This window comes from Rhineura floridana, chromosome 6, assembly GCF_030035675.1.
Source record: "Rhineura floridana isolate rRhiFlo1 chromosome 6, rRhiFlo1.hap2, whole genome shotgun sequence".
Classification (NCBI taxonomy): domain Eukaryota; kingdom Metazoa; phylum Chordata; class Lepidosauria; order Squamata; family Rhineuridae; genus Rhineura; species Rhineura floridana.
In genome coordinates, this window is record NC_084485.1 from 91982691 (window position 1) to 91999075 (window position 16385).

General features: G+C 41.9%; 1 protein-coding gene across 2 annotated transcripts in view; it reads left to right on the plus strand.

Annotated features, from left to right (window-relative positions):
• The first annotated feature begins 15735 nt into the window (after positions 1-15735).
• Positions 15736-16385, plus strand: part of SHISAL2A (shisa like 2A) — a 30851-nt gene continuing 30201 nt past the window's right edge. For both annotated transcript variants that reach the window (XM_061630467.1, XM_061630466.1), the window contains exon 1: positions 15736-16142. In XM_061630467.1, the coding sequence (XP_061486451.1) occupies positions 15961-16142 (182 nt within the window). In that variant the 5' untranslated portion in view covers positions 15736-15960. The remainder of the gene's footprint in view (positions 16143-16385) is intronic.

Here is a 16385-nt window from a genome sequence, read left to right on the forward strand (position 1 = left end):
CATGCCTAAAAGAGGCAGTTGTACGGCCTTTGTTGAAAAAGCCCTCCCTGGATCCCTCCATAATGGGAAATTATTGGCCAGTCTCCAATATTCCATTTTTGGGCAAGGTAATAGAGCGTGTGGTGGCCGCCCAGCTCCAGAGATTCTTGGATGAAACGGATTATCTGGATCCATTTCAGTCTGGTTTCAGGCCTGGTTACGGGACAGAGACAGCTTTAGTTGCCTTGGTGGATGACCTTCGCAGAGAGCTGGACAGGGGGAGTGTGTCCCTGTTAGTTCTAGTGGACCGCTCAGCGGCTTTCAATACCATCGACCATGGTATCCTTCTGGACCGCCTTGCTGGGATGGGACTTGGGGGCACCGTATTACGATGGCTCCATTCCTTTCTGGAGGGACGAACTCAGAAGGTGGTGCTGGGGGACTCCTGTTTGACTCCTTGGCCATTGACCTATGGGGTCCCTCAGGGTTCAGTTTTGTCCCCCATGTTATTTAACATCTATATGAAACCGCTGGGAGAGGTCCAGGGGTTTCGGGTTCAGTGCCATCAGTATGCGGATGACACCCAACTCTATTTCTCCTTTCCACCTAAAGCCAAGGAAGCTGTCCTGGTCCTGAACCAGTGCCTGGCATCAGTGATGAACTGGATGAGGGCGAACAAATTGAAACTAAATCCAGACAAGACAGAGGTGCTCCTCGTCAGTCAAAGGGCAGATCAGGGAATAGGGATTCAGCCTGTGCTGGATGGGGTTACACTCCCCCTGAAGGCACAGGTTTGCAGTTTGGGTGTGCTCCTGGACTCAGCTCTGAACTTGGAGGCCCAGGTCTCGGCCGTGGCCAGGAGTGCCTTTGCCCAGTTAAGACTAGTACGCCAGCTGTGCCTGTTCCTGGAAATGCCTGATTTGACTATGGTGATGCATGCCATAGGTACATCCCATTTAGACTACTGTAACGCGCTCTATGTGGGGCTGCCTTTGAAGACTGTTCGGAAACTTAAACTGGTACAAAGAGCTGCAGCCAGAGTGTTAACAGGGGCTGGTTACAGGGACCATACAACTCCCTTGTAACAACAGCTCTACTGGCTGCCAGTTTGTTTCCAGTCACAATTCAAAGTGTTGGTTTTGACCTTTAAAGCCCTATACGGCCCAGGTCCAGGCTATTTGTCAGACCGTATCTCCCTATACGAGCCTGCCTGGGCCCTGAGATCTTCAGGAGAGGCCCTTCTCTCAGTCCCAACACCCTCGCAAGTGCAATTGGTGAGGATGCAAGATAGGGCCTTCTCGGTGGCTGCTCCTAGGTTCTGGAACTCCCTTCCTAGGGAGGCACGAATGGCCCCCTCCTTGCCATCTTTCCGTCAGCAAGTAAAGACTTTTTTATTCCGACAGGCTTTTGGGATAGAAGGTGTTTAGGACTGGGCTTTACAAGGCTTGTTTTATTGTTTTATATTATTATTTGTATTATTTTAAATTGTTTTTAGATTTTTAAGTGCCTTTTACAGTTTTAAGGTTGTGCATAGTTTAATTGTATTTTAATTGTATGTTTTTCTATGTTTTTAACTACATGTAGTTCTATTTGTAAGCCGCCCTGAGTTCCAGTTTGGAAAAAGGGCGGGGTAAAAATAAAGTTTCAGTTCAATTCAATTCAACCTGTAAGCTGATTCATGAAGCTCTCTGAACTGAAATCATGAACGAGCAGCTGTGCTTTTCATTAATAGACTTTGGGGTGTTCAGGCAGGACAGAAGGGCCTTTCACCAGCCAAACTCAGCTGGATAGCCACTCACCACCCTCACGGCCAAGTCCTGGGGGAGGGGACTGTGGAGATTCTTGTTGCTGCCTATTTTGTGGTAATATCATCAGCAGAAAAACAAATTACTGCACAGGTGCATTGGGGTGTGTGAATGGAGAGGGGCATCAGTGAAACCATGTTGAGGGTCCCTGAAGTCTGGCACCAGCTCTGATGCTTTATGAACAGCTACATTCTTGTATTTGTTGTTTCTGCTGATTTGTGGTGTGCAGATTCTATTTCATGTTTAGGAGCAGCATTTATTCTGGAATAATCCACAGTGGAAAAAAGACACCCCTACCAAAAAAGAAAAGATTGGTCTTTCTTTACATCCCCATAATATACATGCACTGAAGCATTGGGATGGGGAAAAATATAAACTAATAGCCCTCTGGCCACCTTGGTTATGTATAAAAGGATGATTAAAAAAAAAGATGGAGTGTGTTAAGAGGAAAAGTGGTTTTCTTAATGTGTCCTATAAAATGCTTTGCCCCCTTATTATTGTGGCTATCCCTGTAGGTGCCTTAATTCCTGTGTCAAATGCATTTGATACAACGTAATTCAATATTACTTCTTCATTTGTTTTTAAAGATTGTTTTATTATGTTCATAATATTGAAAAGTTGTTTTTGCTTGCTGTTATATTTGTTGTTATGTTACTGTTTTATTATTTTTTGTTATTAGGAAATTGTTTTTGCAATTGTTTTTGAGATGTATTTCTGTTCACCTTGTTGTAAGCCACCTTGAACACAATTTTTTTGTGGAAAGGCGGCATACAAATAAAATGATGATGAATGAATATGCTCTTTCTATAGAACCTAGCTTAGAAACTTCTATCTGCAATGTTTTTTTTTCTTTTTCAGAACAGAGTTAACAATAAGAGAGGAAAAATGAGATTAGAAGGCTCATATGAAGCCATACAAATTATACTTTTGTATGAAATACATTAAAAGATGGAGAATCAATGAGGCAGAATGAGAGGGAAATAGTTTTACATGGCCATGTTATATGATTTTAAGATGACCTTGAGGGTTGATGAGCAGATGGCATTTGGGATCTATTGATCTATTCTGTTAAAAATGTCATTTGTGGTAAACATCCTTTAAAAAGAGCCAGTTGCAGATACATTGAAAATGTCAACCCTTCATACTTAATGATCCTTGTTCCTGGAAGATGCATTGGGAGGCTTCTAATGGCCGTTCAGTACTTCCATCCAGTGACAGAAAAGAGCAGTGCTGTTCATTGTGGCAGTCACATAATTGAAAGAATTATGTTTATGACACAGTCAAGAAAGAAGTAGAATTAACGGAATGATCATTAGGCATTTCAGTATCCTTTTTAAAATCTATTAATACAGAATTGCCCATCATGGGACGTTCTTGCTTTGTTTATTGCTCAGCAATTGCAGGCAGAAGAGATTTTTTGCCATCTCTGAGGGAGGTGAATCCCTGCTCTTTCACATGAAAGAGGAAAAAAAGGTGTGGGGCTGGGGTCTTGTGTTCTGTCACTACAAGAACTGGCCTCCTCCTCCTTTTTGATATTAGTAACTGCCTTATTTTTCAAACTTTTACTGTTACAGTATCGGCCCTCTTTAATACTGCACTTCCGTTTGTCTCTTGTTCACTTACCATTTTGGGTTTAACTTTATTCTGCTTCTTTCCTTTTTATAATGTTGCTGGTTTATCTCCCAACAGTTAGAACTGTTTAGAACATCTGTATCCACTCTGTGCCCTGAGACTGAATGTTCTATTGTGTGATGTAAACACTGCCCAGACTTCCATAGTTTCATTTGATTGGGCTGATATGCGTCCAATTAACTGTGATGCCTAATTCCACATTTCTGCACTAGTTTGGGATTTCTGTTTGAAGATTATATAATACAATGTGTCATCCGTGTGTGTGTTGGCAGGGAGGTGTTTAATTATTATTGTTGTTATTTTTATTTTTTTACTATTGCTGTCATCTTGAAGGTGAGTAAGCAGTTCCTCTTATTGGATAAAAGGGGGCAAGGAGAAATTAGGGTAAATTCTTTCCTTAGCCTCAACATCAATGTTATTGGTCAATTTTACTTTAGTATGTTTTTTAATGTTTTATTTGCAAATTTAATAATGGAAGGGAGAAAAAAGAAAACAAAGTAAAAATAATGAAATAAATAAAAATATAAAAGAAACAAAAATTAAAAAAGAAATAAAGAAAAAGAAATAATATATAAATACTACTAATTGTCAAGGTCATTGGGTTCCAGACCCCTGGAGCCCATAGCCCTTGTAAAGCACCCTCAGATGCCAACTTGAAAAAAAACACCCAAAAGCAACCCTGTGAGGTAGGCTACACTGCCACCACCCCTTTCTTTTCCACCAGCTTGAGCCAACGGGAAAATCCAAGCCTTAATTTAAATAGACGTTCTTAGGATTCCAAGGAAGCAAGAGCTAAAGTCACACTCCCTGCTCCCTAAAGCCTCAAGCCAAACAGACTGTTCAACAGCAGTTAGCCAAGTTAGGTCAAGATGCTGGATTTTGTACCAAGGCTTACCTGAAAGAACACACAGAGAGCAGTAAATATGAGGTAGCTTTATTAAAAAGACTAAGTGCATTATAAAATACAAGCGCGTAAAAATAGCAACCTAAAATTCCTTAAACCCAGAACACCGGTAAGGCATAGGTATAATCACCAAAAACATCAAAACAATTGAGAATAATTGGACAAAATAGCAAAGTCTAACTATTCCTACGTCTAAACACACCAGCAAAACGTAGGATAGCAGACCCCATCAGGAACACATCACCCAGGATGTAACATCTGGGGAAAATGGGGCAGGGAACAAAGGTTCCCAAAACACTTTCATAGGAAAAGTCTATCAACAGCAAGGCAGATTTCTTAACCAAAGGGGCAATTGGATATACTTTGACCAATCAGAGGAGCAATTGACTGAAACTTTCCAGGTCTGCAGTGTATGTAAGAGTCCAACATATGAATCTAGTTAGGAGTGTGCCATAACAGCCTTGAAGAGGAGTCTTATCAGAGATAACACAGGTTCAAGAAATGATTTCACACAGCCAATTAGCTAGATAAGCTTGTAGAAGAAACTGCTTCTTTCTCACAGGCCTGCTCTTTACCCAGAAGCCTGAGCACAAGAGCCACTTTCTAAAACCAAGATTTCAGGATTTATTGACACTGATAATAATAATAAATCATCATCAGTTTACATTACAGATACAATAACCATCAGTGCCTGCATCCTGAGTTGAGCATATAAGTTATAGAATCATAGAATCATAGAGTTGGAAGGGGCCTTGTAGGCCATCGAGTCCAACCCCCTGCTCACAGCAGGAAATCCACAGCTAGAGCATCTCCTGCAGATAGCTGTCCAGCCTCTGCTTGAAGACATCCAGCAAAGGGGATCCCACCACCTCCCTAGGCAGTCGGTTCCATTGCCGAACCGCCCTTACTGTCAAGAAGTTCCTTCTAATATCCAATCTGAATCTACGCTCCTGCAACTTAAAACCATTAGACCTAGCCCTAACCTCTGGGGCAGCAGAGAACAAATCTGTACCCTCCTCTATGTGACAGCCCTTCAGGTACTTAAAGAGTGCAATCATATCACCCCTCAGCCTTCTCTTCACCAGACTGAACATGCCAAGTTCCTTCAACCTTTCCTCATAAGACTTGTTCTCCATACCAGCTATCATCCTTGTCGCCCTCTTCTGAACCCGCTCTAACTTGTCTATATCTTTCTTAAAATGAGGCACCCAGAACTGAACGCAGTATTCCAGATGAGGCCTGACCAATGCAGAATATAGTGGGACTATTACTTCCCTTGACCTGGAAACTATAGCTCTGTTTATGCAGCCCAAAACCGCGTTTGCCTTTTTTGCCGCAGCATCACACTGCTGGGTCATGTTCAACTTGCGATCCACTACAATTCCAAGGTCCTTCTCACACGCACTACTGCTAAGCCGGGTATTTCCCATCCTGTACCCGTGCATTTTGTTTTTGTGGACTAAATGCAGAATCCTGCATTTGTCTTTATTGAATGTCATTTTATTAATTTCAGCCCAATTTTCTAGTCTATCCAGGTCCCTTTGGATTTTATTCCTGTCTTCCATTGTGTTAGCTATCCCTCCCAGTTTCGTATCATCCGCAAACTTCATAAGGCTTCCCTCCACCCCATCATCTAAGTCATTGATAAAAATGTTGAAGAGTATCGGCCCCAGGACAGAACCCTGTGGCACTCCACTCGAGACCTCCTTCCAGTCCGAAGCAGAGCCACCGACGACCACTCTTTGAGTACGGTTTTCCAACCAGCTGTGAATCCACCTGACAGTATTTCCATGTAGTCCGCATTTGACTAGTTTGCTAATCAAAAGGTCGTGGGGGACTTTGTCAAACGCCTTGCTGAAATCTAGATAGATGACATCTACAGCATTTCCACCATCTACTAAGCTAGTGACCCGATCAAAAAAAGAGATGAGATTAGTTTGACAGGATTTTTTCTTGACAAACCCATGCTGGCTCTTCTAATCACAGCATTGTCATCTAGATAGTTGCCAATGGACTCTTTTATTATCCGTTCTAATATCTTTCCCGGTATTGAAGTCAGACTGACCGGCCTGTAATTCCCTGGATCTTCTTTTTTACCCTTTTTAAAGAGCGGGACAACGTTTGCCCGTCTCCAATCCTCTGGCACCTCTCCCGTTCTCCAGGATTTCTCAAAGATGATGGCAAGAGGTTCCGAGAGTACATCCGCAAGTTCCTTCAATACTCTGGGATGCAGTTCATCAGGCCCTGGAGATTTGAACTCATTTAGGTTAACTAGGTATTTCCTGACTATCTCCTTATCAATCTCGAACTGCAGTCCCGACCCCTTACTGAGATTGCTACCGATGCAAGGTTGCACACTGTTCCCTTTTTGGGAGAAAACGGAGGCAAAATAGGCGTTGAGCAGTTCTGCTTTTTCCTTGTTATCTGTCAACATTTTGCCATCCTCATTGAGCAGCAGTCCCACCGTTTCCTTGGTCTTTCTCTTGCTTCAAACATATCTGAAAAAGCCCTTTTTGTTGTTCCTCGCTTCCCTCGCCAGCCTCAGCTCATTCTGGGTTTTAGCTTTCCTTACGCTATTCCTGCAAGCCCAAGCCGCTCATCGGTACTCTTCCTTGGTGATGCGTCCTTCCTTCCATTCTTTATACATTCTTTATACATGCTCTTTTTTACTTTTACCTCCTCCACCAGTCTTCCGTGTAGCCACATTGGCTTTTTCTGATGTCTTCCATTTTTCTTCCTCTTTGGAATTGTTTGCGATTGCGCTTTTTGTAATACGTTCTTCATGAACTCCCACGCTTCTTGAGCTCCTTTTTTCTTTAGTCTATCTAGCCACGGGATCCTACCCATCATTTCCCTGAGCTTGCTAAAATTGGCTTTCCTGAAATCCAAGGTCCATGTTTGACTATATTCTTCTTTGTTCTTCTAAGTTAATATTAGCCCTTCAGATGTCCAGATAGGTATCCACTCAAAATTAAAGTCTATATGAAATATGTTCAAATGTAGCCAGGGCAGTAAGGTCCTCAGTCCACTGCATAGTAGATGGTGGGTATTTATCCTTCCAGGCTCAAAATATACATCTCTTAGCTACCATAAGTGCTTACAAAATCCACTTTTGTTGTCCTGTTGTTAACCCCCATACTACAGGAATATAATTTAAAAGTGCATAAACATCAAGGATTTCACCAGTACAAAATTAGTATGACTAACAACTTCAGACCAGAAATAATATCTCACTGGACAAGTCCACATCATATGCCTCAACAAGGCATTCTCAGCATTACACCTCCAACATCTGTCTGTATTGGACAGCGCCTTCCTAGAAAAATGTTGTGGAGTCCAATATACTCAAAATATTAATTTTTGTGAATCAATCTCAATTTCAGATCCAAGGAAGCATTCTGTATAGATTCTAAAACATTTTGATTGTTTAGGGAGTATAACACATTTTAATTCCCTACTCTACATCTCTCTGATTTCCTGAACTTCTACCTTACAAAGGTTCATTAAATACTTGTAAATAATAGTTAGGTTTAGGTTTAGCATTCTTTAAGGATCCAGTAATTACCTGCAACAATTTAGGAGATGCTGGAGCACTCAGAGCAGATGGGGTATAAACAGATACTAGCAAATGTTGTAAATGAAGATATTGATGACATAGTGAGTCATACACCTATGGTGTCGTATCCCGTACTGGACTTAGAGGAACTAAAAATCTTAGGGACTATTTAGTTCATTCTAATATTGATCCTCCCACCATTAGTGATTCTCAGGTGCATGGTCACTTTAAATGTGGTAGGTGCCCAGTATGCACTTTATGCCCTTCAAACTCCAATAGGTCATTGTTGTTTTATATTACACAATTTTTCCAACTGTGTCACAAAATGGGTCATTTACATTATTGTTTGCCCTTGTAGGTTGCTATTTGTAGGCAAGACTTCTCATAGTGTTAGAATTTGGATTATAGAACATTGCTCAAAACTTAGGTTTTGGATGTACCTTTAGTTAAACATTTCATTGATCATAGTGACTTTTAAGTTCCTAATTATTGATAGAATATATACACACAAATGTAATTTGTGTGATTATGATAGATTGTTGTTACATTTGCCACCCTGGGCTTCTGCTGGGGGGAAGGGCAGGATAGAAACAAACAAATAAATAAATAAGGAGCTGAATGGATTTTCAAATTAGATACTGTAACTCCTAAGGGGTTAAATGCCAGTTATGCACATGCTATTCCAGTTTGTCCTTGTATATTTCTGTTTGTTTATTTTAATGTTGAAAGATATTTAATTATTATTATTCTCCAGTTCTGCTTATAGAGATATGTATCTTTCAGGGCACTATAAAAAGCCTTTTAAGGGAAGAGCATACACCTGCCTGTAAATCTTGATGCCACTGGAGCGATTTTTCCCTGGTTTGAGATTTGGCTTTTAGTTTATCTTCAAAATGGTGTGGCTCTGAATTGTGGTTTAAAATTGTAAGCTTTTTTTATCTGTTTCTCAGCTATTTCCCATGTGGAGAAACTCAAAGATGTTTTCACTAGAAGAGATACAATAAATATTTAAAGAATGTCTCCAGCTCTTAACCATTACACCCATGGTGGTGAGTTATTGAGGCAGTGAGTTTGTACCACTTTAAAGTCAACATCACCCTTTGGTTATCCAAAGGTATTTCAATTCATGGTTATCATGTATGCTTATATGGATACGTGGAACCTTCTATGGGGAATGTGCTCATGTTTTACAGTTAATGAGACTGAGTTAAGAAATTGTGCTGTATCTAAAGAACCTGTGAAAGAGGACTTGCCCGGAATCCTGCCATCTGAATATAGGATTCTGCTATTTTATCTCCATTTTCGTATGCAGTAAATTGCTATTTTGTTTCCAGTATAATGTGGATTTCATTGAATGTTTGTAATTTACATGTTTCATTGCCTTACTGAATCAGTTGCATTGTATTTAGTATTGTTTTTGTTATCTGCCCTTTCTTTCCCCTTCCTTTTCTTTTGTTTTCCTTAATACCCATATCATTTGTATTATTTATGCAAGTAAATGAAGTTATTATCATTGGTAATTGATATTTAATCGGTAAAAAAGGAAACGACAAAAAATTCTCCATCTGAGCCTATTGCTGATGATCTAAAGTATATATCCCATATTCTGCCCATTTCTTCCACAAAAAAGGCTCCTTCTCTATCATCACATCTGGATTACTCCATAAAGTTAATTTAGCACCTGGCTCAAACTGTAATTGACAAGCTACTGTACACCATGTCTCTCTAGTTGCTAAAACTTAAGGTGGTATGGGCCTTTCTTTTTTACTATATGTAGATCACTAGCAATCCAAAAAGGGGTGTTAAATAAGCCATCTCTAAAATTACCCAAGCTGGGGTATTCATAGAAGGACAAACTTGCCAGTCATTTTGTACATGCTGACAAATATGCCTTATTATATAAGATAATATCTGGAAAATTAAACCATCTTCCGATATTGGCAGCTGCAGTCTCTTAAGTTGGAGGTGGAGAATTTTCCCAAATAAATTTCCTGTCTATGCCATTAATCATTACAAAATTTATTTGGGGAATATGCAATGAAATACCATGATGTGTGCATACATGTATCCAATTTTACTTTAGTGCTGTAGCTCTGTACGTCAAGGGTTGGCTTAAAGGAAGCTGCTACCCTAGCCCCTATGCTTAGACCTAAGGACATAATGCAGGAGTGGGAGATCTTTGTTCCTCCAGATGGTGCTGAACTACAACTCCCATTATCCCTAACAAGCATGGCTAATGTGAAAATGTCCTGTAACACTGTTGAAGCTGGGTGCCTGCTTTTTCTACCTTTTCCTGAAGCCAGGAACAGTCAGACCTTGATCCCAGCCTCAGGAGAGTCTTGCAATACAGGCATTTGTCTCCCTGCTTTGAAAGCCTTTTGGAGAGTGAGCACAAGGTCTGCAAGGTCTCCTCTCATTTCAGTTTAACAGGCACTGGGAAGAGAGAGAGATCTTGCACCTCTGCTCCGTTCTTATGCCACCAGGATTCCATGAGGCAGCATATACACATGCTATCTTCCTCTTTTTCTCCCCTCACTTTTTTTGGTGGGATTTTGGCGTCTTTTTTGTTAGCTCAGTAGTGAAAATCCTATACCTCATTTCTTGGGGCCCCAGCTGAGCACAGCTAGTTTGGCAGAGCTCCATGGTTTACCAGCGAGTGTAGGTGCTGAAGCAGGTAGGGAGATGGCTAACACATACCTGCTGGAAAATTCACTGTAGATCTGACTGAACTTGAGTAAAAAGCTCATTATTGATCCTCTTCTTTGGTGGCGATGGCAGTGAAAAAACAATAATTATTCTCTGCCACCTTTGCATCCTACAGTGCAACTAGCTTAGTGGTGCATCCCTGCAATCCGTTTTAGATGGAATGAGTCTTGCCACAGTTATCCATGTTCTGGTAACCCTCAGGTTAGACTACTGTAATGTGCTGTATGTGTTGCTGCCTTTGAAAGCTGTTAAGAAACTGCAGTCCATCTCAAAATGCAGCTGCTAGACAGCTAAATGGGAACATGTTTTGCAGCTGCTTAAAGAGCTATATTGGCAGTTCCTGGTCCATTTCCAGGTACAATTTAAAATGCTGGTGCCTACCTTTCCAGCCTATTATGGCTTGGGAGTGGAGCATCTGTATCTGAAGAATACACTGAGATTCTCAAAGGGGAGCCAAAATGATCAAGGGGTTGAGTGACTCCCTAATCAGGAAAGGTTACAACATTGAGAGCTTTTCGAGTTTAGAAAAAAAAGGCAAGTAAGGGGGCACATGAAAGAGGTGCATGAAATTACGCACGGAGTGGAGAAAGTGGAGATAAATGAATTTTTCTTCCTCTCTCATAATACAGGCTTGGGGCCATCAATTAAATTGAATGTTGGAAGATTCAAGGCAGACAAAAGAAAGTACTTCTTCACATAGCATGTAGTTAAATTATGGACTTTCTCCCACAAAAGTTAATGATGGCCACCAACTTGGATAGCTTTAAAAAAGAATTAGAAAAATGACGGCTATGGTCTGCCTCCATAGTCAGAGGTGGTATGCTTCTGAACACCAGCTGCTGGAAATCAAGTGGGGAGAGCACTGTTGCACTCAGGTCCTGCTTTCAGGTTTCTCATAGTCATTTGGCTGGCCACTGTGAGAATAGGATGCTGGACTAGATGGGCCTTTGGCCTGACAGAGCAGGGCTCTTCTTAACTTCTTGTGTAATGAGAGGTGATGGGAAGGGGCATTTTTATAATAGAGATGGCACCAAGTCTGTTGAATGCTAGCCCTAAAGAGTCTAGCTTGGCACACACACTGTTATTTTTCAGGAACCTGGCAAATAACCTTTTATGTCCCCAGGTATTTTAATGAGAATTTTTTACCCTGGAGTGATTGGTTTATGCTGCATTGATCCACTATTTTATACCAAGTTATATTTTGTTTATTTATTTAATTATATCCTGCCCTTCCTCCCAAAGAGTACAGGGCAGCAAACAAAACACTAAAAACACTCAAAAATATATTTAAAATAGACTTTAAAATATATTAAAACAATCTTTAAAAAATCTTAAAAAAAAAAAAACTTTAAAAACATCTTAAAAAGCAATTCCAACACAGACACAGACTGGGATAAGGTCCCTACTTAAAAGGCTTGTTGAAAGAGGAAGGTCTTCAATAGGCACCGAAAAGATAACAGAGTTGGTGCCTGTCTAATATTTAAGGGGAGGGAATTCCAAAGGGTAGGTTCCACTACACTAAAGGTCCACTTCCTATGTTGTGCGGAACAGACCTTCTGATAAGATGGTATCTGCAGGAGGCCCATACCTGCAGAGCGCAGTGATCAACTGGGTATATAAGGTGTAAGATGATCTTTCAGGTATCCTGGTCCCAAGCTGCATAGGGATTTGTACACCAAAACCAGAATCTTGAACTTGGCCCAGTAGCTCGTATTGTGCTTATTGTTATGTTTTGGTTCTTCTGTTGTTTCTATAAAGTCATCTGGAGGAAAAAAAATATTTGAAGCGCTGAGTAAAAACTAATAAGTAAGATGGGGTGGGGCAACAGACACTATGTCCCCAGACCACTGGAAATCATATTGCCAATGCAAGCCTATACATGTCTACTCCAATGGGGCTTGTTCCCAGGAAAATGTGTATACGAGAGCAGTCTCAAAGTCTTTTTCTGGTTTTGCAGGTTGCTACTGAGCATTGCCCACATACTTGGAAGCCTATCTCCACAGCCATAAGGCCAAGCTGCAAACTTGCTCTTTAAAAACAAAAGCTAAGGCTCTCTGAATGCTTAACACACAACTCAGAATTAAATTTTGTGCTTGCACAGAACTGCAAAACCTTCAGTCTTCATTGTAATTGTGTCTGTATTATTCACAGATGGAATGTGCAATTATGGCATGGCCAGATGACAACTTTTCTTGTGCTCATGGTTGAGTACTGTAGCATACAACCAGGAGCATAATAAGTGTCCAAGGGAAATGCAGGCATGTAGGACACTTACGCATTCATAGTAGGTTAACACAAATGTTCTAGCATATAATGGCCACAAGCCAATATATTTAAAGGAAATCAGTGGAAGCTCGAGGCAGTGACTGGCCCAAGGTCACCCAGTGAGCTTCATGGCTGTGTGTGGATTCGAAACCTGGTCTCCCAGGTCATAGTCCAACACTCTAACCACTACGCCACACCAGCTTTTAGAATTTTAGGATGGCCAAATACTTGTTTTGGGGCAGGGGTTTGCAGATGTGTGTCACCCTCCTTATTTATTTATTTATGCTGTTCCTCATACAGCTCTGGGTTGAATAAGAAACAAGAAACCTGGAGGGTATTTTTACTTTGCGATATAGCCCTTTCCTCATTTTTTAAAAGAAATATATTTTTTATTATTGGAACAATTTCCAGTTTTGCTGCAAAACCAACAAAGTCTTTTGTCCCCAAAAGATTTAACACATTTATTAAGACATAAGCTCATCTGATGAAGTGGACGGTATTCCATGAAAACTTATTTCCATAATTAATTTGTTAAATCTTTAACATGCCACAAGGTTCTTTGTAGTCTTTATTTTTGTTGGTTTTTTCACAATACAAAAACATTTTAAACTACAGTGAGAGTATATCTACAGACATGTAATGACATAAGAGATGGAAGGTTTGGCAGGCTGGCTGGTTGTCTAAGATGCCCCTGATGTCACTGGAAGATTGGCGGCTGAGGTACAGTAGGGAAGATCATAGTCACTAGTACTTAAGCAGTTATGGTGGTTTAGCTCGGACATCATGCATATGTCAATTTATATGTATATGTATATATGTATGTATGTATATTGCTGCTGAGAAGACAGTAAGGTACAATATAGTGTATTTTTGTTTTCTATTATTTGTTGATTCTTTTGTTGTATTTTTAACACCTGTCTTTTTCATTGCTCTTAACATTACTGGTTATTAAATTGCTGTCAGATTTATTAAGTACTGCACTTTGAAGTCTCAGGTGTTCGCTTGAGATGGTATGTGTTTGGACAGTGGGAGATGGAGGGGAGGTAAAGGATGCTGTTTTTATGAGGAGGCTGAAGATGCATTTATACTAGGTAGGCAGGTGTTTGTATAATGAGGTGAACTAGGGGTGTAGAGCCTGGAGCCCAGGGACTGAATGCAGCCTTCTAGGCCTTTCAATCTGGCCTTCAGAACTCTCTCCAGGCCACACCCCTCACTGGCCCTGCTTTGCACCCCAAAGGTCTTTGCCTGGTTGTAATGTGTTCTTGAACTCCGATAATAAATAAAATCTAATAAATAATAATGCCTCTTGCTTGTCTGGGATGAGGATTGAGGGGTGTGGAAGTGTGTTTAGAAAATGGCCTGCAGTACAATCGTAAAATGCACACTTGCTGCTCTGTCTACTTTTGCCTCTGGCCTTGTCAACCACTTGGAAAACTTCCCAAAAGGTTAACATAAAAACATTCCTCACTCCTAGGGCAAACTGTTTTAGGTGTGGCTTTACTGAAGGGAGTAGAAAAAGAGGAAGGCCAAACAAGAGATGGATTGATTCCATAAAGGAAGCCACAGACCTGAACTTACAAGATCTGAACAGGGTGGTACATGACAGATGCTCTTGGAGGTCGCTGATTCATAGGGTCGCCATAAGTCATGATCGACTTGAAGGCATATAACAACAACATGCACTGCTGAATTATTATTATTTATTATTATTATTTTATTTATTACATATATAGCCTGCCTTTTTTTCACCACAAAACCCAAGACAGCATACATGTGGTTCCCAGGTGATCTCCCCTCCAGATACTGACCAGGCCCACACCTACTTAGCTTCAGCAAGGTGGTGGTCTCATGTGCCTTCACACCATATGACTTTGTGGCTCAAATGATGTGTTATTGTATGATTGTTTATCTATCAGTTGTTAGTCATCCTGAGCTCCAGATTGAGGGGAGTGTGGGATATAAGAATCCCAAATGAATGAAAAAATATTTTTTTTGCTCATAGACACAATAACTGTAAAGAGTTCATTGCACTGTCTCTTACAGTTTCGGATCAGTCCAAAGCAATAGGTGCAATCCTATGGGTTTGAGTCTGGGTTATCCTTTGTTTATTATATGTTAAAAATGATCCTGGTCTGTCACCCCCACCCACCCAGGTCCTCTCAGAGCTGCAGAGAGGCCCTGAGCCACTTTCAGCTTTTGAGGTCCTCAGTCATAATAAAAATAAAAAATAGGACACAACAAGGCAAAACAAGGTTAAAAAAAAGTGAGATATGATTCTATATTTTTAATTTAACAAATGTTTTTCTAAACCTTTTCTGTGCAAACGCACCAATTTGTAGCTCTGGGCTGAGTGTCACAATTTGGTCCAATAACCTGCAAAATTTATCAAATGCCAAAAAGTTAAGAAGTGTCTAAATCCGAGGTCCCCTTTGAGCTTGAAGTCCCTGTTTAAACCCTCTCATTCGCCCTGCACCCACCGCCTTATAAGCCTCGCCGTGTCGGCTCCGTTTTTCCGATCGTCGCAATCTTCCAGACTGCGACCAGCTTTCCCCGGCTGGTCGTAAAGCCAACCTGGCGGCGGAACCTTGTCCACGGGTGGAAGCCTTCTGACAAGAAAAGGGTCTGGAATAATATCTGACGTGATTTCTCTTGAAACACCCGGGATATAGCACAGGGCAAGCGCAAGGCTGCGAGATACACACTCCAATTCTTCTTGCGCTTCTCTTCGCAGTTACGCAGCTGCTACAGCGCCAGCGTTGCCCAGAAGTCCTGTTCAGCGGGCAAGACTGAATCGGAAGGGAGGCGGGGCGTTGCACAGGGCGAGAGCGGGAGTGGCGAGAGAGGGCGAAAGAAACCCTCCGCTTTGGGCAGGGGTGAGCCAGTCGGCGGAGGTGGAAGGAGTGCGCCTGCCGCGGCTCTGTAACGGCTGGATGCGGGAGGAAAAGCGAGCCGGCTTCTCCTGCGCGCTCGAGTTGCGCCTTGCTTCCGCCGTCGCTTAGCGCGGGCATCTTTACGGTGGCCACTTCACTCCTCTGTTGCGCCTCCGACTAAGAGAAGCCGAGCTGAGCAGCCCCGCCGCAGACGCCACTAGCCTGGCCGACGCCGGCAGCACCATGAGCGCCGACTGCACGAGTTACGTGAACGCCGACAAGGTGCTGGTGAGCGCCTTTATTTGCCCGGCGGAGGACGGCGAGCCAAGCGCGATCTACTGCTGCGGTTTCCAGGACCTCAAGTATTGTTGCGATGACCCACATAGCTTCTTCCCCTACGAGCACAACTACATGTGGTGGCTCAGGTGAGAGTGAGACCGGACGGCAGGCATGAGGGCTGCCCGGCCCTAAAGCCAGTGGGGAGCAAGGGGGACCCGACCAAATCCGCCACGATCCCAGGGCCTTTGGAGTGGGGGTGGCTAATTTAAAAATAAAAAGGACGGGGCCGAGACGTAGGCCACCCTCGGAGGCATAGCTGCTGTCCTGGTGGTAGGAAGCCCCCTCCTGATAACGGGGTCAGGCTGGAATGAGTGGACGGCACTCTGCGT